The sequence below is a fragment of the Sceloporus occidentalis genome, unplaced genomic scaffold (genome assembly GCF_023333645.1).
Source record: "Sceloporus occidentalis isolate IW3139 unplaced genomic scaffold, rSceOcc1.0.p SCAF_6, whole genome shotgun sequence".
NCBI classification, from domain to species: Eukaryota; Metazoa; Chordata; class Lepidosauria; order Squamata; family Phrynosomatidae; genus Sceloporus; species Sceloporus occidentalis.
In genome coordinates this window covers 31,740,280-31,765,770 of record NW_028316986.1, presented here as the reverse complement: position 1 = coordinate 31,765,770, position 25,491 = coordinate 31,740,280, and the positions used below count along the sequence as shown (strand labels likewise).

At 40.8% G+C, this 25,491-nt stretch overlaps 1 protein-coding gene across 5 annotated transcripts in view; it reads right to left on the bottom strand.

Annotated features, from left to right (window-relative positions):
• LOC149310573 (transcriptional-regulating factor 1-like) overlaps positions 1–25,491 on the bottom strand; it is a 100,077-nt gene that overhangs the window by 30,400 nt on the left and 44,186 nt on the right. For all 5 annotated transcript variants that reach the window (XM_089529216.1, XM_089529218.1, XM_089529215.1 and 2 more), the window contains one exon: positions 2,974–4,547. In XM_089529216.1, coding sequence (XP_089385342.1) covers positions 2,974–4,332 — 1,359 coding nt within the window. In that variant the 5' untranslated portion in view covers positions 4,333–4,547. The remainder of the gene's footprint in view (positions 1–2,973; positions 4,548–25,491) is intronic.

The window sequence follows — 25,491 nt, the reverse complement described above, 5'->3', positions numbered from 1 at the left end:
AGTTTATTCCACAGCTGCTAATGAAATGTCAGGAATAAACTCTTCAAGAACATGGCCTCATAGCCCAAAAAACCCACAAAAAATTATCGATGCCACCCATGAAAGCCTTCCACTTCACAAATCCTTAAGAACTTTTCACTTGTATATCTAATTCATATGTAGATACAGACCTTTTGTGCTGACAGTGTGACCCTGCTTCCTCCCCAATGAGGGAAGGACATCCATCCGAATAAACTCAAATGAAACCCAGTGTTTAGAAGAAGGGGTGATGTGATGCAGATAGATGCTGGCTTTTAGCATAATCCTAAATGTGGCATGTATGATGCCACTTCCAAAATCCTGCAGTCATAAATCATCCAGGGCAAGAAGTATGAGGGGTAAAGTTATTTTATCTTGTATTATCCTTATAGTATATCTCCCCCATTCCTTTCAATTAAGGAATTGCCTGTACTAGCTCACGGTTGGCATGAATGTAGGCCTGTCCTGATGCCTACAGATGTCCCATTCTATGGACTATTGTGCCAACTGGTGCCAGTAGGTTTACTGTCAGTTTTTCTCACAGGCATAAAAGAGTTATCTAATGCAGATAGCCTCCACTCCACCTCAGCTCACTTTCATTCTAACTCCCTTGAAGGGATCATTCTGACTTGTCCCCAGTAGTTCCTCTCAACCAATATACTAGAGGTGGACAAAGACAGCAGGTCATTTATGTCCTGGGACCTCCAAGGACCACATGGACTACTGAAAAATAATAATGAAAAACCCCAGCAGTGTCTGGAATTCCACTGCTGGTTCTCAAAAATAATATTTTTAAAAGTATAAAGGGACCTCACAATCTATTTAAAAGGTATACTCTTGCATCTAGAGGCTTCCAGGAAGAGCAATTCACCTTTTTTTTTCCAGCCAGAAAGCATATGATCCGGGGGTTTTGGAAATGTCAAGGGTCACAGAAACATTCTGGGGGCCATATGTGGCTCCAGGGGCACATTTTGCCCATTCCTGCTAATAACAAACTTAACCTCTGTGCACCAAAGTGAATATTATACTACCCATGCACAAAAGAATGCTATCCAGGCATATCCAAGAAAGCTCTGTGTTTTGCAAAAGAAGGAAAAATAGGGATGTAAAAAGTTATTGACAGGACCTCACAATAATCCATTAAGGACTTAGCTGATTACCACACTACACTATTATAGTGCCATTATTCCACTTTAACTGCTATGGATGTCTCCTGTAGACTCCTGGGATTTGCAGTTTAGGGAGGAGCATTTAGAATTCTCAGCAAGAGGTTTTAAGCCTCACTAAGCTACAAACCCCAGGATTCCACAGGAGGTAGACATAGCAATGAAAGTGTAATAATAGTGCTGTAAGAGTGTAGTATGACATTAGTGTCTTAGTGGCCTTATAGCATGGAGGGGGAAAGGAGGAGGGGAAGGAGACTGAAAATGAAATGCATGGGGGCTATTTAATGGAATATGTTGGAAGATGATACTGGACAGGAACATGTCATATTGCAATGTTTTATTGCAAGCTCCACTTGTTGAATTCTATGAGAAAAAGGCAAGACCAAATATACAGATGTAACAGAGGGAAAGAGTAGCTTATACTACTGCAGACTCTAGCTGCAAACAGTCTGTCATATGAAAAAAAATCTGCACAAGTCAGGACAAAATGTTCTCTACAAATCTTCTTTTTCCTGAGCCAGGTTTCTCTTTGCAGGTAACTTTCTACACAGGGCAGCTCAGAAAAATGTGATCAGCAGGTTCTGATTCTATCATTTCAGAACTCTGCCATTCATTCTTCTGCCTGAAGACCAAACTGAAACAGTCTCATCTCCCATCTGTTGGGAGGGAGCAAAACTTGCCTCTTGACCCCAATGTTGAATTTGCTGGGGCCACACTGGAGAAATTACAGTTGGAGTTCAATACCCTCCTATACCTTCCCACAGTGGATGGTCTCATCTTCACTGGTTAAAGACAATGCAGAAATCACAGAGCCTTTCTGAAACCTCCTCCTGCTACCTCTGTTGTAAGCCTTTCACCAATATATATGCCATCCTTCATAACTATGGGTATTTTGCAGATTACCAAGTTGTCTTTTCCTACTGGGATAGTAGTAGATGTGCAGTTCTAGGAATGGCTGATTGTTACCGATTCACAAAATTCCTATGCTAACAGATGTATCAATTGCCCTGACCAGCTTAAAAGAAGAATCTAACTGATAAATTGGATCATCAATAAAATGTATCAAATCAATAAAAATTATAGGTATATTTGGAGGAAAACAACGGAACAAGATGCACCGTTGGTAGGGATTGTAGTAATAAGTAATGTTACCCTACTCACCTGTGTAGACATGACCATCAGCCATTAAAGCAAACCAAAAGGTGAGTTCAGTAGAAGGTAGTCAGCAATAACTGAAGAAATAATATCAGTACTTAGAAAAGTTACTTTTTTGTACTACCCTTCTTATACACGGATTTTTCATACACGGATTCAAGCATCCATGGTTTGAAAATGTTCCAAAAAATTATAAATTTTAAATATCAAACATTGTTTTTCCATTTTTTATAAGGGATACCATTTTGCTATGTCATTATATTTAATGGGACTTGAGCATCCACGGATTTTGTTATACACGGGGGATCTTGGAACCAAATCCCAGCGTATAACAAGGGTCCAGTGTACTACTTGCAGAATCTCTCAGCCACATGGTCAGAAGCAATACTGGATGGGAGATTTCTGAACAGTACAGTCCCCCCAAAAAGGAAACTTTCCAAACTGCCAGAAATATTCAGTGGAATGTCAAGCCATAGAAAGTTCAACACTTCCTTCAATGAACTCTTCCATTTCGGAATCTTCTTAACAGCCAAGAAACCCTGGCTCACAGGCTCAATCAACATTTTCCTGTCTACACTGTTTATGCTCAGGCTGAGCTATCAGAAAGAAAGCTACATAAAAAGCATTCACATACCTGAGGCCATGCTGCATCAGGAGACAACTGCTGAGGCCCTTTGTTATTCATGTTGAGATTTGCTGGAGGTATAAGAGGCTGATGAGGGATGCTGCTCCCTGCAGAACTGATGCTTTGCTGTGGTGAATGCTCAGCCCCTTCTGTCCCAGGATGTCCACGATGAGAGTCTATCAAAGTCTGAACTTTGTTGTCATTCTGGAAGTGGTTTGACTGACTGGTATCTCCTGCTGGAGGCTGCTGCTGTTGCAATAAATGTTGTGGATATACGTTTCTGAATGATTGTTGTGGATCCTGGGAGAAGTATTGAGGAACTGCTCCCAGTTGGATAAGCTGCACAGAATGTCCCTGGTCTTGGGAGTAATGATGAGACTCATGCAGAGGTTTCTGGTCAGGATCTCTGTGACAGGGAGGAAATTGCATTTGCATCTGCTGCTGCTGTAACTGTTGCATCATAGGCTGTGCTGGATAATATTGAGCAGTTTGCACTGGGCACTGTCTCTGCTGCTGCATCTCATGTATCAAGAGCCTGTGCTGTCCTTGGTGGGAGGATTGATGCTGCAGATAGTACTGATCCTGATGTAGCTGCTGGGGCAGAGGGTGCTGGCAATGCATTTGCTGCAAATGGGCCTGGCCTTGATGCATCACAGGGTGCATCTGTAAGTGGGCTAAGTGTTGCTGGTTGTCATAATAGAGAGGCTGCTGGTGCTGCATTAGGAGCATTTGTTGCTTCTGCTGGGCACTTGCAAACCCTTGGTGGATTTGCTGTGACCCCTGCTGATATCTCTGTACTGGGTGCATCTCAACAGCTGGCTTCTGAGACAGCAGCTGCCGAAGTGCACTGTCGCTGGCGTTCTCCATTCCTGAAGGCGGAGGCTGAATGATCTGAGACACATTGTTAACTTGGATTCTTAAGTTCTGGTTATCAAACACCTGGGCAAAGGAGTCTAATTTATGCAAAACCCCGCTAGTCATTTTCTGTGACCTGACTTCGTTGGCTTGGGAACATGGAAGTTCGTATCCATCGGTAGGTTCGCTCTGTCCTGCTGGGCTCCACATGACATTCTGATTGTTCCTTAGTGCGACATGGTTCCCAGAACCCAAATGGGCCCAGTCTGCCTGTCTAGGAGAATCCATCAGCCCAAGAGATTTGGACCCAACATTCAAAGCTATGTTTTCCCTAGTTTCATGAGGGAATGAAGGGGAGAGGGGGGAATCCTGAGATGTGTCCATGGCTGGTGTACCATAGCTATGGTTTAAAGATGTGAGGGAATTTGGGTGTTGCTGGTGGTGGTGGTGGTAATAAAAGCTTTCATTGTTGCTAACAACATGGTTTGTTTTGTACATTTGCTGATCCCCCATTTTCTCTCATCAAGAACCATTTAAACAAGCAAACTAAGACCTGTAACTCCTCAGAAGTCGTCAGCGTGCAGAATCAGGATGTTGTGATATTATTGTTTTTCCAGAGCTGCTTGAACCACAGAACTAAATTGTTTCTTGATGGTCATCCTATTTTCATAAAAAGCCCAAAGTCTTTAAATTCAAGCAAGGTAATAGGCATGACATCCTCCAGGCTCCTAAAAAGGAAAAGATAGATTATGTTAAAAAACTATCCTGGTATACATATCCATATCAGTTTGCTTTAGACTAAAAAAACAAAACAAAACCTTGCTGGGCACTTCAAACCTGTGATGGATTTGCTATGGAAAAACTTGATTCCGTTATAAAATATAGTGAAGCTACACTTAATTTTAAATTAAAAGATGATAACCACTAGTTTGTGAATCCAGTTTAAAATACAGTAATTTATATAAAATATAAACTTTTACGTAAAATATATTCTTATATATAAATACACAACATACACAACATATATTTGTATATGAACACATATTTAAACACTTTATAAAATGTTTACATAAACATGTTAAATACAAATTGTTTCAGTGTGTGCAATTAGTCACAATAATACATAGATACATACACAGATACACATACATATAGACTTTTTAAAAATACTTAGGAAAATATATTTGTATCTTCACATGAAAAAAAATTAAAAGTAGATATGCAAGTTGCTGATCATTGTTTTTTGTTTGGAGGATGTAAGTTCCACATGGATTTTGGATCGTCTACCAATACACTTAAATTTAAAACTGCTGTCCAACATGACACTAGTGAAGTGGAAATCCTTACTAGTGCAGTTGCACTGAACTACACTGACTGAACTTTGTGTTTGTTTTTAAAATACCTGTTCTGTGGAAGCCTGCACAAGCTTCTTAAAAGGTGAGGGGATAAAAACATGGGAGGGAAAGGCCAAGAACATGGCTTTCAGTGGCTTGGAAGGAGGTATTAACCATTTGGGAGGGGGGGAAAGGGTTTGTTTCCATATTTTGGATGCAGAACCTTTGGGATCTGCAAAAATAGTCTTGAGGATCAGATGGAGCACACATTTTGCCTAATTCTGATTTACATGATAGACCATCTGTACCAATGTGTACCTGCCTAGGCCTTGGGACGCAGAGATTCAAACTAACTGGAGGGCACAAGAGACACAGCCTTTTCAGTAGTTGACCACTGACCCCATTATATTTCTGGAAGTACCTTCTCTGTTTTGCTTTCATTCATGTTTTCCCTTATAAAGGCCCAAACATTCTCCCTCACCCAATCTACCTTTGGGCAAGAATGTGGGCTTCCTTGATTTTCTAACCCACCTATCTCCAAAAACTGGGAGTCAAGTCACCTCACAAGACTGAATAAAATATGACGAAAGCAAAGGCAAATTCAGGATCCCAAATTCAATCTGTGACATCTGCAGTTTTCATGATCAGATATATAACAAGCCAGTTCTTCTTTGTATAGTTTTGGGTGGAGACTAAAAAGAAGAATGAGAAAGCAGAATCGGAAGAAGGGAGACAGAGAGGAAGCCAAGAAAGAAAGAAATGAGGTATGGGTTTATGGAAAACTTTTCACTTTATTATTCCAGTGCATAGCACTGTGAGAGCAAGATCACAAAGGGGTTCACTGCAGCTCACTCCAAATAATGTTATACAAGATTGCACATCATAGAATAATATGCAATAGAAACCAGTAGAGAATAAATAAATGGAGAAGTCACTGAAGAGAGTAAAAATGCCCCCTCACTCCAAACAGCTTCATTCATTCGTCCATATGAGGGGGACACCTGCCTTTCAGACCTAACAGTTAAATTATATGTTAAAAATTAAAAATAAAAAACACATTTATAAAAGATTGTATGTATTTCTCCCAACATATGTATTTGTGTACGCAATTTTGTCAAATATATATGTTTTTGCAATTGTGTGCATTACTTTCAGTAATCTCCAGATTTTTCAGCCAGTACAATCAGCCTTCCATATTCACAGGTTCTTTATCCACAGATTCAACCATCCAGCACTTGAAGTTATTAAAAATATATAAATTCCAAAAAGGAGACCTTGATTTTGCAATTTTAAACACATTTTACTAAACCACTGCATTTAATGGGACTTGTGCATCCATAGATTTTGGTTCCAGAGGTCCTGGAACCAAATCCCATCAAACACCAAAGGCCCACTGCATTCTACCCTTTTTGCTAATATGTTATTGTTGTTTATTTGTTTGTTCCCCTTTTTTTAAACTGGAGAACAAGACCACAAAATTCAGAAGTGTGAATTTTGAAATACACTTGTATTTTGTTCAACATATTGGTTCAAAAGTGAGCAATGAAGTACTGAATGGAATGAAACCAAGTACTGAATGGAATGAAGTTTACTTCTCCCTCACTCCAGGGAAGAACACAAGTTCAAACAAATATTTTCTTGCCTAAGGAAGCATTACTGAAAGAAGCTTGATAACAGTTGATTAAAAACAGTTACAACAATAAAGCTAGATTATGCTGGTGGTCTGAGAAAGGGTGCCCTCAAAGGACTGTTTTTAATTATCTTCTCCACTTATTAATATTTTGGGGAAAACATTATTCATCATCTCAAGAGAACCATTACAAAAGCTAAAACAAGAGAGAATTTTTAAACAGGGTAACTAATGCACAACCATCATCATAATTAAGTACTGAATGTCAGGACTTTTTTAAAGCATTATTGTGTAATAGGAGGAGTATAATAATTTCTAACTAATTGCATTTATTCAGTTTAGTGGAAAACGATACTTTCTTCCAGCCATAATTATTCTGAAAGAAATCAAGTGACTTTCTTCTGCAAATGTCTCCTCTTATCTTCTAGCTTTATTAATTTTTTTTCCAAGATACTTCAAATAACTCTCATTGCTGGCAGTAAGGCATTAAGAGAGATAAATCTGGGGCACTACTCTAAAATGCTGATGCTAATTTAAAGATAGTTTAAGAATTTAGCAAAAAGACTGGAGGCTCAAATATCAATAATACTGCCATGCAAAAGATCCATTGATATCAAGGAAAACACTGTAGAACTGGAAAATGCATAGTAGCGAACAACCTCAAACGGTCAGAAAAAGGTATCACCTTCCGTACAAGGAAAATAAACAAAAGCTTTGGTTCTCTTTTAGTTAAAAAAAATCAAGAAGGAATCTGATAGAGCTTTATGAAATTCTGCCTGGACTGAAACGAGTAAATTATAAGTTTGAAAAATAACTCTGGATGCATTTTGAAAGTAATGTTGAAGTGGTCTCCAGAAGGCACAAAATGTTTTTGTTTACTTATACAAGGCTTCCTAGTTGTTTCATTTCAAATGCATGTATGGTTCCTCTTGGATAAAATGGTTGCTGAAACACGTTGAACTCTTTTTCTTTTCTTTTTCTTTTTCTTTTTTTGGTGCAGAAACCTAAACCTATTTTTTCATGCTATTTCTGTCTCTGACACCAAATTTTCTGTTAAAGAAGTAATGCCATGAACACATCTACTTCATTCACGGAGTTATACCTATACTCACATGTGGTCCTTGAAATTATAAAGCAGCAATAATTAAAATAGGTCTGATAGGAAGAGAATATCCTGCCCTGTCACCACAGACCAGGACTTTGGCAACCAAGCCCAAGTGATATGCCATGGGCTCAACATTCAGACAAACAAGTTCATTTGGAATGGGGATAATCAGAGAAGTAGTTTTCAAATAAAACAGAGAAGAGAAATGGTTGCGGGGGAATTCTGCAATATATACACAAGCTTTATTGGAGTACACACACAAAGTCCAAACTTGACCGACATAATGAAAATGTAAAAGCTATGATGCTACAGCTCCACTGTAAAACATCTCTGCTAGGACAAGCATATTTTACCAAACTGAATTCAGGTAGAACCATAATCAGGGAAACCCCAGGAGACCTGGGTAAATTTTCTTATTCATGCATGTGGACTTGAAATCCCCCCTTAGGTGAGTTGCACAAATGTAGTAACTTTTCATTCAGTTGTGATACCAAACATACACACAAGCATATTTATGTAAAGAACCATAATAGATTTAAGTGATATTGTTACCACTGGACGTACACAAACTATTTTTATGGTGGCACAAAAGTTAACAAAAACAAACTGGCACTTGTTGCTTCCATACATATTCACCCACCCACTCCAAGTCCATATTTGGGCTGCATCTGTACTGCAGAAATAATGCAGGTTGATACCACTTTAACTGCCATGGCTTAATGCTATACATTCTGGGATGCTATGAAGTTCTGGGATTTGCAGCTCTGTAAAATATTTCGTCTTCTCTGTCGGAGCGCTCTGATGCCACAATAAACTACAAATCCCAGGACTACAAAGCACTGAGCCATGACACTTAAAGTGGTATCAAACTGCATTATTTCTGCAATGCAGATGCAATCTGGGTGGCATCATCATCATCATCATCATCATCATCATCTCAGATTTTGCCTAGTCTGAGATTTTAGGTGCTAATAAAGGTTAAAAAAGATGCAGCTTTAACATTTATATCATATAAAAATTAAAAATACAATTAAACTAACAACAATACACTGTTTTTATATTTTCTGTACACCGCTATGATCTCCAAGGAATAGCGGTATAATAATAATAATAATAATAATAATAATAATAATAATAATAATGATTACCATGAAAAAGAAAAGAACAAATCAACAGCATTTCTAGGTAAGGTGATCGAGAGGGCGGTTGCCTTTCAGCTCCAAGCAGTCTTTGAGGAAGCTGATTATCTAGACCCATTTCAAACTAGCTTCAGGTCAAGATATGGAGTTGAGACTGATATGTTCACCTTAGTCAATGATCTCCATCTGGACATTGACAGGGGAAGTGTGACCCTGTTGGTGTTCTTAGACCTCTCAGCAGCCTTCGATACCATCAACCATGGTATCCTTCTGGAATGCCTGGGAGAGTTGGGAATCGGGGGCACTGCGCTCCAGTGGCTCAGGTCCTATCTCTCAGGTAGATTCCAGATGGTGATGCCTGGGGCCAGTTATTCCGCCATAGGAGTTTAAATCAGGCATCCCTCAAGGCGCTATTCTTTCCCCAATGCTATTTAACATTTACATGAAGCCGCTGGGTGAGATCATCTGGAGACATAGGGCGGGGTGTTATCAGTACGCTGATGACACCCAGACATGTTTCTCTATGTCTCAGACTGATGCAGTGATTAAGGATGTCATCTCTCCTCTGAATGACTGTCTTGGGTCCGTAATGGACTGGATGAGGAAAAACAAACTCAAATTGAATCTAGAGAAAACGGAGATACTCGCGATAGGTACCCCAAATCTGGGGATGGAGATTTGTCAGTTGGTCCTGGACAGGGTCATGCTTCCCCTAAAGGATTGTGTTCACAGTTTGGGACTGCTCCTGGATTCGTCTCTTCAGTTGTCATCTCAAATAGATGCAATGACCAGGAGCGCTTGTTATCAACTTCGGTTGATACGCCAACTGCAACCCTACCTGGACCAGGGGGACCTTGAAACTGTGGTACATGCTCTGGTAACCTCTCGTCTTGATTTCTGCAATGCGCTCTACATGGGGCTACCCTTGTGCCAAGTTTGGAAGCTTTAATTGGTCCAAAATATGGCAGCCAGATTGGTCCCTGGCAAATTCAGGTTTGATCACATGACACCCATTCTAAAAGATCTTCGGTGGCTGCTAATTAGCTTCCGGGCACAATACAAGGTGTTGGTTATTACCTTTAAAGCCCTACATGGCTTGGGCCCAGGATACTTGCAGGACACCTCTCCCTACATAATCTGCCCCACACTCTCACAACATCTGGGAAAATTTATTTCAATTGCAAAAGACCAGATTGACAACCTACCAGAGGTCTTTCTTTGCTGCCACCCCAAAACTATGGACCAGCCTTCCAGAGGAGATCTGTCTTATTACCATCTTAGATGCCTTTAAGAAGGCAGTTAAAGACAGATCTCTTCTGGTGGGCCTTCCCATCTTGATCCCTGGTGAATCTCCCATCCATTTAGATCGCTACTCCATTTGGTTATAATTGATTAAAATTTTAATTGTGAATTTTATCAACTTAAAATGGGAGATGACATGGTGATTATTAGCTATTATTGTTTTATTGTATCATCTTTCTTCTATTGCATTTTATCACTGTTGTAATCCCACCTTGATCCACAGGGAAAGGTGGGAAAATATAAATTATTATTATTATTACCATGAAAAAGGAAAGAACAAATAAACAGCAAGATGAATTTTGAAAAGCCCTTCTCTTCCTGAGCAATCAGTCATCTAAGGCCTCTAAAAGTCAAAAGGTCTTCACCTGCCTACAAAAGTATGATAGCAATCGAACCAGGGATTGATACCACAGAGGGTATCAATCTAACTTTTCTAAGAAAAAAAATTCAGAGCCTGGGAAGCAGGCACAAAGAGGGCCCTCCACCAAGTTCCCATACCAAATGTACCTGTGAAGGTGATGGGACAGAGAGAAGTACCCCTCAGATGATCTCAAAACAGAGGCAGGTCCATATGGGAGGATACATTCATTCAGATAACCTGCACCGAGCTTTATAGAACTTTATAGGTCATACCCAGCACTCTGAATTATATCTCAAAACAGACCAGAAACCAGTGGAGCTGCTACTACATGGGAATTGTGTGTCCCACATAGACAGTCTGGATTAACAGTGTGGCTCTAGATCTTTGGACCAGCTGAAATGTATGACTCCTTAATCCCTGATCTCCTTTCAAGTGATTGCCTTTCAACTGGACTAAGCTTCCATTTTCATCCTGTCCATTACAGACACAAGGCATCAGTTTAGGACAAAACAGCTTCCTTGGAATTAGGTAGGAAGTAATAATAAGAGTAATAATATAGCAGGGTGTCATCTTTCTAGAAGCACTTTCATCAGCAACATGCTGAAAAGATTCAACAGGATTTTGTTTACCTATCCAAGGCTTATTTGACCTGGTTATTTCACTTCACACATGCATGTTGTTAGTTCCAAATAAAAAGTTTGCTCAAACCTGGGAAGCTGTCATTTTTATTTTATGTCATTCCTAAATGCATCTGCTTAGAAATATGCTTAGAAATAAGCCTTACTGATATCAGCTGATCTAATTTCTAAATATAGTTACTAACGCACACGTTCCTTATTCTGATGAAAATACATGATCACTGCGGCAGAGAATTGTTCACTTCATGATAAGACTGAATCGAGGACATCAGTGAAGAGCTGCCTGCCTCAACCTCTCTCTATATTTTTGTAACTATAATTAGTTACCTTTTTTAAAAATAATATCTAAACCATAACTGGGGATCTGGATTTATATGCTAAGAGACAATCCCATACCGTGCAAAAAAATAATAGTATGTAATACACATTATTATGTTGTGCAGCTTTTCTGAAATATATTAACAGATTCTGATTTATTTATTTTGCTGGAAGCTAGCAGTCAAAAACAAGCCTCCTATGACTCATCACTAAATGTTTGAGAGGGAATCCTTTAGCAACCTGAGAATATTTTACCTTTCCTTAGTATTAGTATCAAATCTGGAAAGCCAGATAGTGAAGGAGTCTGGAATTTTTCAGGGTCAAGAGGTTTTTAATCTTATCTTTCTCTGCAAATAAGAGCATAACTAGACATCATTTCAGTCAAAGATCATACCATCCAACCAGAGAGTTTGAGAAAGTTTTCGTCTTGGAACATAACTTCCAGGAATCCCCCTAACAGACTGGCCATGCTGGCTGGGAATTCTGGACTTTGTAGTCCCAACAAGTATCTTTTCCCAGTTTTGCAACCAGGATACAGCTGATACAAAAATATACTTTCCCCACGGAGGATTAGAGCCAACATTGCTATTTTACTGCAATGACAGCTGTGCTTTCCAAGTTGATCTTACTATCCACACTAACTAGCAGTGAACTCCATTTACTTTCACCAGACCTGTGGGAAGTGTCTTTAACACAGCTTTCTGGAAATGTGTTGAACACAGCTTCCACCATCCCTGGCCAGCGTAGCTTATAAAATGAAAATGACAGCTTCTCATAATCAAAAGGCTGCCTTTTCCTTCCTGATGCCCACCAGATGTTTTAGACTATAATTCCCTTCATCCAACCATAAAGCTGAAATCAGTGTTGCTTAATAGTCTCCTTCACTGTGATATGCTTTAAATAGTAAACCAACTTAACAAAATGAAGCAGTGAAATAACATCTATTCCTAGAAATGATGGCTGAAGGTGATGATTACAGCCCAGCACATATGGAGGCCAGCAGGTTGAGACAGACTACCTTAACACATCAACCATTCACATAAATGATTATTCAGCTGGACTTATTAAAATATGTTAATTTTGTATTAGATAAATCTTTCATATTGGTAGGTATGTCTACGAAAGTTACTCTAACTTGGAACTTAAAAGCTGGATCACGTGTGCAACTTTGGCTCAGCATAGGGACTGAATCCTGTGAATTGGTTGACCAGCCTGCCAACTGATGCACTAGCCTGCTCAGCAAATCTTTGGAACAGGGTTGTCAGATGTCCCTTATTACAATGCATGCCCCTTATTTTAAGTTTGAAAAGCTTGTTCCTTGTAGAGCTGGCATGTGTCTTTTATTACAGTGGGCCTATGGTATCCAGTGGTGTTTGGTTCCAGGACCCCCTGCTGGTACCAAAATCCATGGATGCTCAAGTCCCATTGAATACAGTGACCTAGTGAAATGATGTCCCTTATATAAAGTAGCAAACTCAAGTTCTGCTTTCTGGAATTTATATCTTTTTGAACTATTTTCAAGCCATGGATGGTTAAATCCATGCTTAAATAATCTGTGGATATGAAGGACCAACTGTATAAGGGATGTCCCTTATTTGAACTAGTTGTTATGGAAGGCTTCAATTACCCTGATATCTGCTGAGAGACAAAGGTCCCATACAGACAGGCCAAAATAAAGCTGCTTCAGGTCACTTTGGAGGTATGCTGTTTAAATTATGCATGTGTCCTAAGGGCAGAGAAGCTGCACCAAAGCTGTGCTCCAGTTCTTAGGACTGGATCCTGGCTTTGACGCGGCTTCCGGACTCTTAGTATGCATGCATCATTTAAGCAGCGTACCTCCAAAGTGACCCGAAGCAGCTTTATTTGGCCTGTCTGTATGGGGCCAAACTCTGCTAAGCATAGAAAGCAAAGATATAGCCGTGTTAATCTGCAGAATCAGTATGTAGAGAGATTTTGTAGCATCTTTGAAACTCACTGAAATACAGAAATTGGCAGCATGAGTTTTCGTAGACATCAGTCTACTTCCTCACATGCATATAGTGGAGTGGAAACCAGAGACAGACATATATATGCCATTGGTATGTGAGAATGTCAATTCAAATTCAAAATCCTCTGTGTATGGAAATGAAGTAACAAGTCCAGTTTTAACAATGGTTGTTAGTGAACAAAGACATTGTGAACTGGCCAATGTGTATGGGAATGAAGTGGCAAGACCAGTTTGGCCTTGGAAACGAGCCTGTAGGTGGGGAGAATAGATGACTGTAGGACGCTCCCCCCCCCCCCCGGCACGAGGTTAGGGTCAAATAGTGTTGAAATGTGTGTAGTGAGTTAGGAAGCTACTAAGCATAGGCTGTTCAACACACTCCCTGATGTGCCTTGCGGATAATTCCCAGTTGCAAAAGGCAGGGGAAGGAACAAGGGGGGGGGGGGGCAATCCTGGACTTGATCCTAACCAACAGGGAGGAGTTGATTACTGAAATCAAAGTACAGTCTTTGAGCCTCCATTATCCGAGATGCTGGAGGGTCAAACATATAAGTCTATGCTTTTTTAACATGTTGGGAGTACCTGGAGAGACAGTTTTCTTTCTCTGTTCACATATGCTCATTAAAGGATCCTGGAGGCTGGTGCTTTTCACCTTGCTTGTTGTAGGCAGGAGCACACAGCTACACTAGGACTGGCTAGAGAAGAATCCCATTCTGTCTCAGCTCAAGCTTTATTGCATTTGTTATTACAGACACATGACAGCAACTTGATGTTGGAAGTCTGTTTGTCAAGCCCTTCTTCATCCTCATCTCAATTTTGCTGTGCTAAAAACATCTAGCTAGATATAGGGCCAGGAGGAAAGAGCGTGTTGGACAAGCATAAAAAGACTTTGTAAAAAGGAATGTCCTTGTCAGAGGCTTTGTTAACAGAGATATCCCTGTATATGCATAGCCCTGTATATGCATAGTTTCCTTTTTCTTTCCTTTCACATTATAAATGTAAACTCTCAAAACTGATATTTCAGCATGTAGTACACAGCGCAGCTAAGCAAAGATTTTCTGTACAATCAGGGAACTGACCTTGGTAGATGAGGAAACACAAAACAAAACCTTGCTTTGTTTAATACAGATGTCTAGACTAGTTTAAACAGCACTAAGAAACACAGGCCAATGTCACTTTAAACAATTTAACATCACTTGGATGGATAGAAAGGTCTTAGTTATCACTTAAAAAAAAAAACACAATAAATGTATCTAACCCTTTTGTAAACCTTTTGCATTAGAGGACATTGGAAGAGAATGTAATTTTCCCAATTTTTTTAAAAGAAGCCTTAAAATTATTTATTTCTATGTTGCTTTTTTATCAAAATGCACAAAAACATCCAATAACATTTTAAAGCAACAATGTTTAAAGGCAATAATTTTGAGAGTGTTAGATCCTCAGTTAAGGTAAAAGAATTCTTACATTCTTATACATTAAGCAACAAATGGTAACATACACCATCTGTCGGGTATGCTTTGATTGAGAGTCCCTGCATGGCCCGGGGTTGGATTGGATGGCCCTTTTGGTCTCTTCCAACTCTATGATTCTATGATTCTAAGGTAGTTACAAGTAACTCTTTCAGAGTTAAAAGTACCATTTATTTCCACTTGGTTGTATATGATTTAGTCAAAGATCTTCACAGCTTATCATTCTGAGACTGCAGTGACCCAGATCCACAAAAAATTGATTCTTTCTTCCGTTTACAGAAGTGCCTTGTGCTGTTTTGATTTCATAAACATTTTTGTAGTAGAGCTACACAAACCAAAATTCTCAGATCTAGATCACCTTGGATTTTCCATATCCTTACACATTTCTAGTTTTTTTCCTTCTATTCTTGAGACATGTCTCTCTTAAACCTCTACATTTCCCTGATCTATCTTGTCTTTTAGAAGTTTCATTAAAAATGTAGTGTATGTGTTCTAATCTCAAAAAAGAAAAAGAAATACCCCACATTCAACTGAACACTATCTTGAGCAAATGGCATACTAGCCTTTGCACAGTTTGCACAAAGTGCTATATCCTTTCCTTCTAATTTATGCCCCTTCACTCCATCTCCTCCATGCTGTGAGGCATCCACACTGCAGAAATAATCAATTTGGTGCCTCAACAAACTACAATTCCCAGAATTCCATAGCACTGAGCCACAAGAGTTAAAGTGGTGTCAAAGCGGATTATTTCTGCAGTGTAGATGCAGCCTTACTGCCTTATCTTCCATTTGCTCCATTGTATCCTTACCAGTGTTTCTGCTAAACTGCCAGCCTCCTCACTTCTTTGGCTGCTTTTTGAGGGCAGCTCTGTAAATTAGATCCCACTATCCCAATATAAAACGATACAACACAATATGACAAACACTGATGTATTAACTATCACTGGACGTTCCAAATCCACGTACCTGGGGGAAGGAACTGGCTTCTTGTCTGTATATCAGATAAAAGATCAAGACCAATAAAGGAGGGAAAGAGCACATCTTACTAACAGAGTGTCTAAATTTAATTGCAGAAGATGGAATGTAGTTCAATTGTTTAGTTATCATGTTTTGGAGCTGGCAAAGATCTATGTGTGAAACTTCAAAGATCTTCTGTTAGATAAGAGTCAAATCCAGAGGCAGGGAAACTTTGGCCCGCTAGATATTTTGGACTTCAGATCCCAGAAGCCACTGCCAGCTGAGTAAGGGGCTGTGAGAGTTGTAATCCAAATCTGGAGAGTCTAAGGCTCCCTAACCATGGAACAGAGAAAAGTGTCATAGATGGCTCAATCATCCTATATTCTATATACAGTTATCCACATGGATGCAGGCAGATGAATGGTATATGTACTTTATTTTTCAATATCAGAATCCAAGTACAAAATCTCATGGAAGAAGCAGCTCCAAGAGATAATTATGTTAATCATAAATACAGTTCAGGAAGCAATAGCAACAGGTAATAGAAATGCAGAGTGGGAAGGGCCCACAAATGCTATCTTGTCCAGCCCTTGTCACTCAGGAATTACTGCACATCAGAAAGATGCTCATCCTATCTCTCTTTAAAGCCCTGCAAAGAGGCTGAGTCCACTATCCTCTGAGGCAATTAATTCCACTGCCAAACAGCTTTTACGGTAAAAAAAAGGTTCTTCCTAAAGTTTAGCAAGTGTTTCTTGTCTTTTGTAATTGGCACCCAATTGTTTGTATTCTAAGGAGCAGCAGGAAACAACCTTGCTCCATTTTCTACAGGTAACTCCTTCATTTATTCAAAAATGGTTATCATATCACCCCTGTTTTCTCTGCTGCTAGGTCAACATACCAAACTCTCTAGTCATTCCTCATAAGGCTTGTTTTTCAGATCATCATGGTCATCCTTTTCTGGACATGTTCCAGCTTGTTGATATCATTCCTGAACTGTGATGCCCAGAACTGGACAAAACATTCCAGGTGAGGTCTGACCAAAGCAGAATTGAGTGGCACTATTACTTTCCCTGATCTGGAGACTAGTCCATTATGCATATGGCCTTCCTACTAAGCAAAATGTTAAGGCAACTTCTTTGCAACAGGTTGCCAGGAACTAATGCCTCCTAGTTTGGAAAGTTTTTTAAAACAACAACAACAACAACGAACAGACTAAGCTCCCCAGATCCACCATGCTGGCACTGGGATTCTGGGAGCTGCACTCTCAAAAAAACAACAACACCCTTTTCAAGCTCTGCCTTGCTTCTTAGCAATCCTGATATGATCCATCCCTAAAGAAAATACTCTGTTTCCTTATTAACAACTGTGTACAGTTCCATGATTCAAGAACCAGATCACACGGCCCAAAGAAGCCTTCTCAGCACACAAAAATTTATTCTCTTAGGGGAAAAATATAGGGAATGGGGAAAGCCACAGTATTCTAATTCTTATTCTGAACAATTGTTCTTTCTCTTTCAAAGAGGAATGATGTGGCTTTCTTAATAACACCTCCCAGAGTCCCAGGAGCAGAAAGATGGTCCCCAAACCTGCCACAACTGCCCAGCTCTTGTTGAAACCCCACACATACTTCACCCAACTTGTAACAAATAATGAGCAAGGCCTCTATCTGTCTAGTGATCACAGGCCAAGTTGGGAGGCTGAAGAACAGACCATGAGCAGCACCCTCTTCACCTGCTAGGGCCCACCAAAACTTTCCACATTTAATGCTGCTTTAAACCATGGATAACAGAAAATAAATCTAGACTACAGCATTGCCTTTATTAGTTACCACTGCTGTAAATTCAATCCCTGCAAAGAAGTTGACAAAGCTTCCAGTCACTTTAGCAGTGCAAACACTGCTGTATTTTGTCTTCCTCACTGCTGAATTCTTCAGCAGAACTGTGTATCTATGTGCTTTTAAGTCACCTGTCGACTTATGGCGACCTCATGAATTTCACAGGGTTTTCTTAGGCAAGGACTACTCAGAGGGCTTTTTGCGAGTTCTTTCTTCTAAAATATAACCTACAGCACCTGGTATAACTAGGGCTGACCCTGCCTAGCTTCCAAGATCAGACAGATTTGGGTGCCTTTGGAGTATTTCGATGAGGTAGACAAACTGATGCCTCCAGATATTCTGAATTATACCTCCCATAAGTCTGAGCCTGTATGGCCAACCAACAGGGAAGATGGCAGCTTCAATTCAAAGGGACTGAAGAGAAACAGGTTGCCCATTGCTTCAAAAGACTTGAGACAGAAAATCTGTGTATATATGATGTAAATGCTAACTCTTTTTCTTATAAACCAAGGATGGGAAACTTGGGCACATCTTGGAGCCAATCTGAGTATTTTCTGGGGCCTGTACAAGAATGCCCCAAAAGAGAAAAAGACAAAATCAAAAGTGGCTGTGAATCCTCTTCCAGTTTTGAAACTTGAGTATTTATATGTTGAGCAGAGAGAGGGAATTCATTTTTTCAAAGAGTAAATGGCATCTGCTGGAGGCATTCAAGAGAGACAATTCACAATTTTTGGACAGAAAAAAGATGACCTGGGGAGTCTGAAAAGCTTGAAGGCAACAAAAAAGAGCCTGTGGGCTATATAAAGTCTCACTCCCATAAAGCAAGCACAAATACAACAAATATGAGCCACTCTTGCTTCCTCTCTTCACACACAGTTCAGAATCCAAAACGGTACTGAATAAGAGATATTAATTTCTATTGCAAAAACATTAGGGAGGAAATTGGCTGATACTGTTGTGATGCCCAGATAAAACAAATTCAATAACAGAGAAAGAAAGGACTAAACCACCACCACCACCACCACCCCCCAAAAACCAGAGAGAAAGCAAAGGAATTAAAACCAAAAAGGGCCTAGCTTTATTTTACATGGAAGAATAATGATAGACAAAGCTCTGATGATGATGCAACCATTAACAGTCATGGACGAACTGAGCCAATGGGACGTGAAGGCAAACAACAACAACATTTAACTAATGGCTATGTTTAGACTAAGCCTACTGAGGTAAATCACACTGCAATGATTTTAAAAGCATAGTTTATAATTTTGTTTGTATATTATCACATTGCAAAGTGATAGGAAGACAAAGTCCATTTCTACCTACATCTCTGTTTCTGAAATGCCGCAACTGCATCATTCACTGAGACAGTTCCACTGTCATATATGCAAACATCCTGGAACAGAAGGACACTTAAAAATAACAGTTTGATACATAAAGCTTAGATAAAGAAAAACATTTATAAATGTTTTCCTGAAACGGAGGCATAAACACATTAATATATGCAGTATGTGCATTTTCCTATCGTCTTTCAATACAGTAAATGGCATTTAAGAAGTGAATGAGTGGTCTTTGTTTGCCACCTTCTGAAGCACATTTGGTAGAGAAAGGAGAAAATATAGTTCTAGTTATCATGCCCAGCCAGGAGTCATACTAGCTGGGGAACCCTGCGAGTTGCCTTCTAAAAAAGTAAATTGTCCATGTTATTAGACAAAAAAGTTACTTTTTTATGCCCCTTCATCAACTCTCAGGACATCTAAACCAATTTTGAGTTTGTTTTGGGTATTGCCCTTTTTAAAAAAAGGTTTTCGACCATTGCAATGCTTAATTTGCTTTCTGGTTTTATCTGCTCTTGTTTCCATTTTATAAAATGTTTTACCAGTGGGTTTTGTATTCTTGTATATCTGGCTTTCACATATTGTTAGGTGCCACAGACATTTAATGTGGAAAGGCAAGGCATGAAATTATATAATAAGTAACTTCCCAGCAACTGAAGAAGTAGAAGATGGAATTCCATTTAATTCACCATCATTTTCCAACAGAACAAATGAGAAATCATTTCTTCTATTCCAACTGAAATTTACATGAACCTAAGAGTTGCTATTGGATGGCCTTTGTTTTATTTCTCCTTGAAGGCAATTGTTTTATTGTTCGTCTCACAGAATTTCTGCTCAAAAAATATTTCAAATGGGATGGCCACCAATAATCATCTAAGTAGTCATCCAAAGCTTGATCTTTAGTACATAAAACCACCACCTGAACAAGACTCAATGTTGTTAGCAGATGCTTGCTGTCACAATTTAGCATTTTCCTCTTCCTGCCAGAGCATGTGATTCCACTTGCAAACTAGATGTGATGGGTTTTCCCATGCCTTCAGGCTGCTTTGGGGTATGGATGGGAGCTGTATGTTAGATTACCTCTTTCCTGATAAAGATTCAATGCCATCAACAAAAACATCCCACTGAATCCTGGCCTCTAATCTCTCATTTTGCAGACTACCAAAATGAAAGTAATGCAACACAGGGGCTCAACACAGCTTCTGTTTTTAGTTGGTACTACAAAAACAAAAGGTCTGTTGAGCGTCAGATAAGCCATAATACATGGCTGGGTGAGCTGCACACAATATGTAGAGCATTTATTTTGTGTGGATCTGCTGTAAACATTTTCCCACCAAAACATCGCCAAAGTAAGCATTTCAGATTCTACAATAAATATTCTCATTGGCACATTAGCGATGGACCCTATTGTTCTGTTGTGGACTTTACTGCTGAATATTCAGAGAAGTGCTAACTATGAAGACATAACAGCTAACTAGTAGGTCCTCACAACTTGAAAAACTAACTTGTCGAGGCCCATAATCCCCCAGAACATGGCCATCATGTACTATGGGCTGGGTCTGGATAACATACTGGAATCTCTGGTATCAATAGACTCGAAAATTTACTTTTTTTGGACTAGACAGCTGGTATGGTTGGACAATTCTGGAAATTGTAAATTGAAAAAGTTACTTTTGTAAACTCTGTCTTCCATGGATTTACTTAATCCCAGTCTAAGCAGTGTAAACTATGCTCTTAATAATTCTATTTATGAACTTCAAGCAGGCGCTAGCATTGCTGTGACACTGTTCCCTGTGGTTTCTCTTATTTCCTATTTTAGAAAATGATTACAGCATTTCCTCGCTAGTTAGTTTCCTTTTTTAAAAAAATTAAAAAGTGTTTGGTGGCAGCTTCCTCACTTGAGGTAGCAGTTTATATTGGTAGTCTACTTCCTTTTTCATGGTAAAATCACCCTAATAATTTAAAAAAAATAACTGCTATTCCAGTAAAACATTTGTTAACTATAAAAAATCCATAGTGCTCCTAATGGCCTATATTTTCAATGTATTATTTTTGTTGACAACAGTTTTATCAAATAAGTAACTATAATTCCCAAACTACAGATGAGAAAGTGTGGCTGAAAAATAAGATGCTGACAAGGAATCTGCAGAAATGTCCCTGTGTAACTCAGTGCAACCAAGAAATCAAGAGACTAAGACTGAGGAGAGCAGCTATGAAAGAACTAGAAAAGATCCTAAAATGCAAAGATATACAACTGAGCACCAAAGTTAGAACCATACAAGCCATCGTATTCCCTATTACCATGTATGGATGTGAGAGTTGGACAGTTCAGAATGAAGATAGGAAGAAAATAAGTTAGGAATCCCAAGGACAGACAAAAGAACAAATAGGTCCTAGTGCAGATCAAGCTGGAAAGCTCCCTGAAACTCAAGATGACAAAACTGAGGCTATCGTACTTTGGACATATCATGATTAGGGAAGACTTGTAAAAAATAATGCTAGGAAAGATGGAGGGAAGTAGAAAGAGAAAAAGGCCACATGCTAGATGGATGGACTGTGTTAAGGAGGTCAAGGATATGGGTTTGCAGGAATTAAGCAGAGCAGTGGAAGACAGAGTGTCTTGGAGTTGTCTCATCCATAGGGTTGCCAGGGGTCGAGATTGACTTGACGGCAGTTAACAATAACAACAAACTGAGTGCCCCACATGCATTGCTATGTTCAGGTGAAAGCAGGTTTGTAAACTGCCACTTAACTACTCATCTCTGGCCAGCAGGAATGATGTCTGGATGACTAGACAGGGAAAGTTTACCAAGTGTCAAGAACAGAGGTAGGCAACCTTTTTGAGCCGGGGGCCCGGTTACTGTCCCTCAAGACAACTGGGGAGCCGAAGCCAGGGGGTAGAGCTCCCGCCCTCTGGGGGCGGGGGCGTGTGCTGGGGGTGGAGCTTCCACCCTTCGGGGCGGAGCCGCACACCGGGGGCAGAGCTTTCACCGAAGCCCCGCAGGGAGGAGGCGTGTGCCCGCCCTCTCTTCCTTGGTCCCTTCCTTCAGCCAAACAGGCTCCAAGGGGCCCTTTCGGCCGAAGGGGAGGGAGGCCAAAGGGAAGGGCTTGGGCACCCGTCCCAGGCCCTTCCCTTCGGCCGAAAGGGCTCCAAGGGCCGTGGAGGAACCCAGGAGGCGGCAGGCCGCTTCCGTGGGCCCCTTCGCGGCCCCAGGCCTCCCTCCAGAGAGAGAGGGCTGGGGCCGCAAAGGCAGGCCACTTCTGCGGGCTCCATTTAGGCCCTTGCAGCCCCAGGCCTCCCTCCAGAGGGAGAGGCCTGGGGCCGCAAGGGCCCTGGGGGGAGCCCGCGGAGGTGGCAGGCCGCTTCTGCGGGCTCCATTTCGGCCCTTGCGGCCCCAGGCCTCCTTCCAGAGGGAGAGGCCTGGGACTGCAAGGGCTCTGGGGGGAGCCCGCGGAGGCGGCAGGCCGCTTCCGTGGGCTCCATTTTGGCCCTTGCGGCCCCAGGCCTCCCTTCGGAGGGAGAGGCCTGGGGCCACATGGGCCGAGAAGGAGTCTGCGGAAGCCCTCCTTCTCCTCCCGGGCGGCGGGCTCAAGAGGAGCCCGTCCCCTTTGGCCAGCTGGCCAATGGCTGGCTGGCCAAAGGGGACAAGCTCCTCTGTCCTAGCCCCGCGCGCTGCCCAGGAGGAGGAGGAGGAGGCAGCGGCGGTGGCGGCAGGACTGGGCTGGGGCCGGTCCTGCCGCCTTCGCGGGCCGCATACAGTTCTGAGCACATTTAGATTTAGGTTATACAGACTGCATCAGCCTTAATTCACAAGTGAATAGATAGATGTACAGTGCGTCCTCGCCTTACGCGGGGGATCCGTTCTGGATCCCTCCGCGTAAGGCGAATTCCGGCTATGCTTGAGCCCCATTGGAAACAATGGGGCTCGTGCGCGGCGGGGGTGCGCGCGCCCATTCAATTGAATGGGACGCACCGCCCCTTCCGCCCAGCGCGCGCGCCGCGGCTTGAGCACATATGCTCAAGGCCGCGTATGGCGCGCCCGCGTATGGCGCGGCCGCACTGTATTCAAGTTCTCCTACTGTATGATGTCTCATACAGGGTCTCCAACATTTTATATTCTCATTTATTTAGCTCTTCTCCACGATGATGTTTAAGGTTACAATTCTCAGAGACTATGTTGCCTGGGGGAATTTCGGGAATCCCTTGGGAAAGTGTGCTGTTGGAAAAAGTGATTTCCCTCAACAGCTTTGCATCTGTCCTAAACTATTGGGTGAGCTCACCTGTGCCTCTAATATATAAGCCATCAAGCCAAACCCAACCTGCAAAAGTTGTTGTCTGTGGAGGCTTCCTAGCAGGTTTTCATATATAGCTTCCAGGCTCTTTGGCCTGGCAGGCCATAAATGTGCATATTTGGTCTACTTCAATTTTCCTACAACAGGTTTTCCACCTTCCAGTAAATAAGGACCCAGTCATGATTTGTTGCTGTTCCACAGGATATGTTGACCTATAGCAATTCCAATAATTTCTTAGGGTTTTCTGAAGCAAGCGATGGTTGTGTCACCTGGAATTCTCACCCAAGTATTAACCAGGGCTTACCCTACTTAGCTTCCAAGATCAGACTGGATCTGGTAACTTTAGGGCAGTGGTTCCAGATCCCCCCATAAAGGGGAAATCTGTGTATGCTCGCACCCCATTGCAAACCAGGGGGTGTGTGCTCGCAGATCGGGGCAGCACGTGCGCCAATTCTTTAATTGCTGTGTGGCTTCCACATAAGCTGGAAGCTGCATATAGTGCGCCCACATATGGCACAGGCACATTGTACTCATTTTTTTAATCCTTGGACTGCCTCCTTTCAATCTACATGCAGACATCCCCCCTGCCACTCAACATGGTATATGAATACGAATAAAAATATTTTGTTTATTTAGTGTGTGTTTTAATTCACACATTCATATATATTCATAGTTTAACATTTTATAAGGAAATAACATTGTTCAAATGAGAACAGCTTTATTTAAACAAATTTAATATTTAACTCCATGTATGTATAAATTTTAAAGTTTGGGAAGAGGAGGGATCAGATTCTCCAAATCCCCCTTTAAGAAACTCCCTTGGGGGGGGGGGCTTGCCCCACCATATGAGAATCACTGCTTTAGGGTGTTTCGGCTACTACTGGTGTCACATTTGTACTATATTATCACTGTATTATCTTACTTTATTGGCAACCTACTACAGATCAGTATCTGATATTTTGATAGTTTATGGACCCAGACTGGCCCTCACACCATCCTTTGAGAAGTACTGTTTCACATTGTTGTTCTGTTCCTTTCGGCTATTTCCACCCTACAGCAACCCTAAGGCAAACCTATCACATAGTTTTCTGAGGGCTGAGACTCTGTGTCTTGCCCAAGGTCACCAAGTGGCCAAATGGGGATTCGAAACCTGGTCTCCAAAGTTATAGTCCAATGCTCAAACTACTATGCTTCTCTGCACAACATTACATAGCTACAGAAAATAAGGAAAGTTATTTTCTTGTTCCAGCCTTAGCACATATTTTATTAGTGAACTGATTTAAGCAACAGTTTTATATGACATAATCATACGTAAACCAGCATTTGCCAACAGAGAAGTGGGGAATGAAGAACACAACTGCAGCATTTCTTTTGAAATGACGAAGTGCCCTCTTCTTATTTTAGCCACATGAATCTAGATTAGCCAGGTTCTAAATTAGGATATGGCAGTATTTGTTCACTGCAGTATAAATCTCATTTTACACATCATTCAAAGTGCCTAATAATTTAATAGGTCATAAATTAATCTTGTTTTTTTAAGAAATCATCAGAAATAGGCATCTGGCTTAAAGCCTATTTTCCATCTGTCTGTATTTTTAGAAATACGCATATTTTTGACATGAAAAATGTAAAGACTGCATTTCTACACAAAGTAAATGAAGCAATTTGGTTTTTAAAATGGGTCAGTAAGAACATCACAAATCCTTTTCTCCCTTTAAATACTAGTGAAATGCTTTTCATTAAGGTGGGATGGGGAGCAAAGAAAAATTAGAAAAAACCTGAAGATGACCATCATCATGATGGTTGGTATATGATAGATTCGCCTTGGGGTCACCATAGGTCGGAAACAACTTGAAGGCACACAACACATACACATATCTGGGAATGGCTTTGAATGCAGCAAAGACTGGAAGGGGTGGGGAGAAAGAGAGAGCAGAGCATTTTAACTATTAACTGTTTCTACAGCCATTAAAGA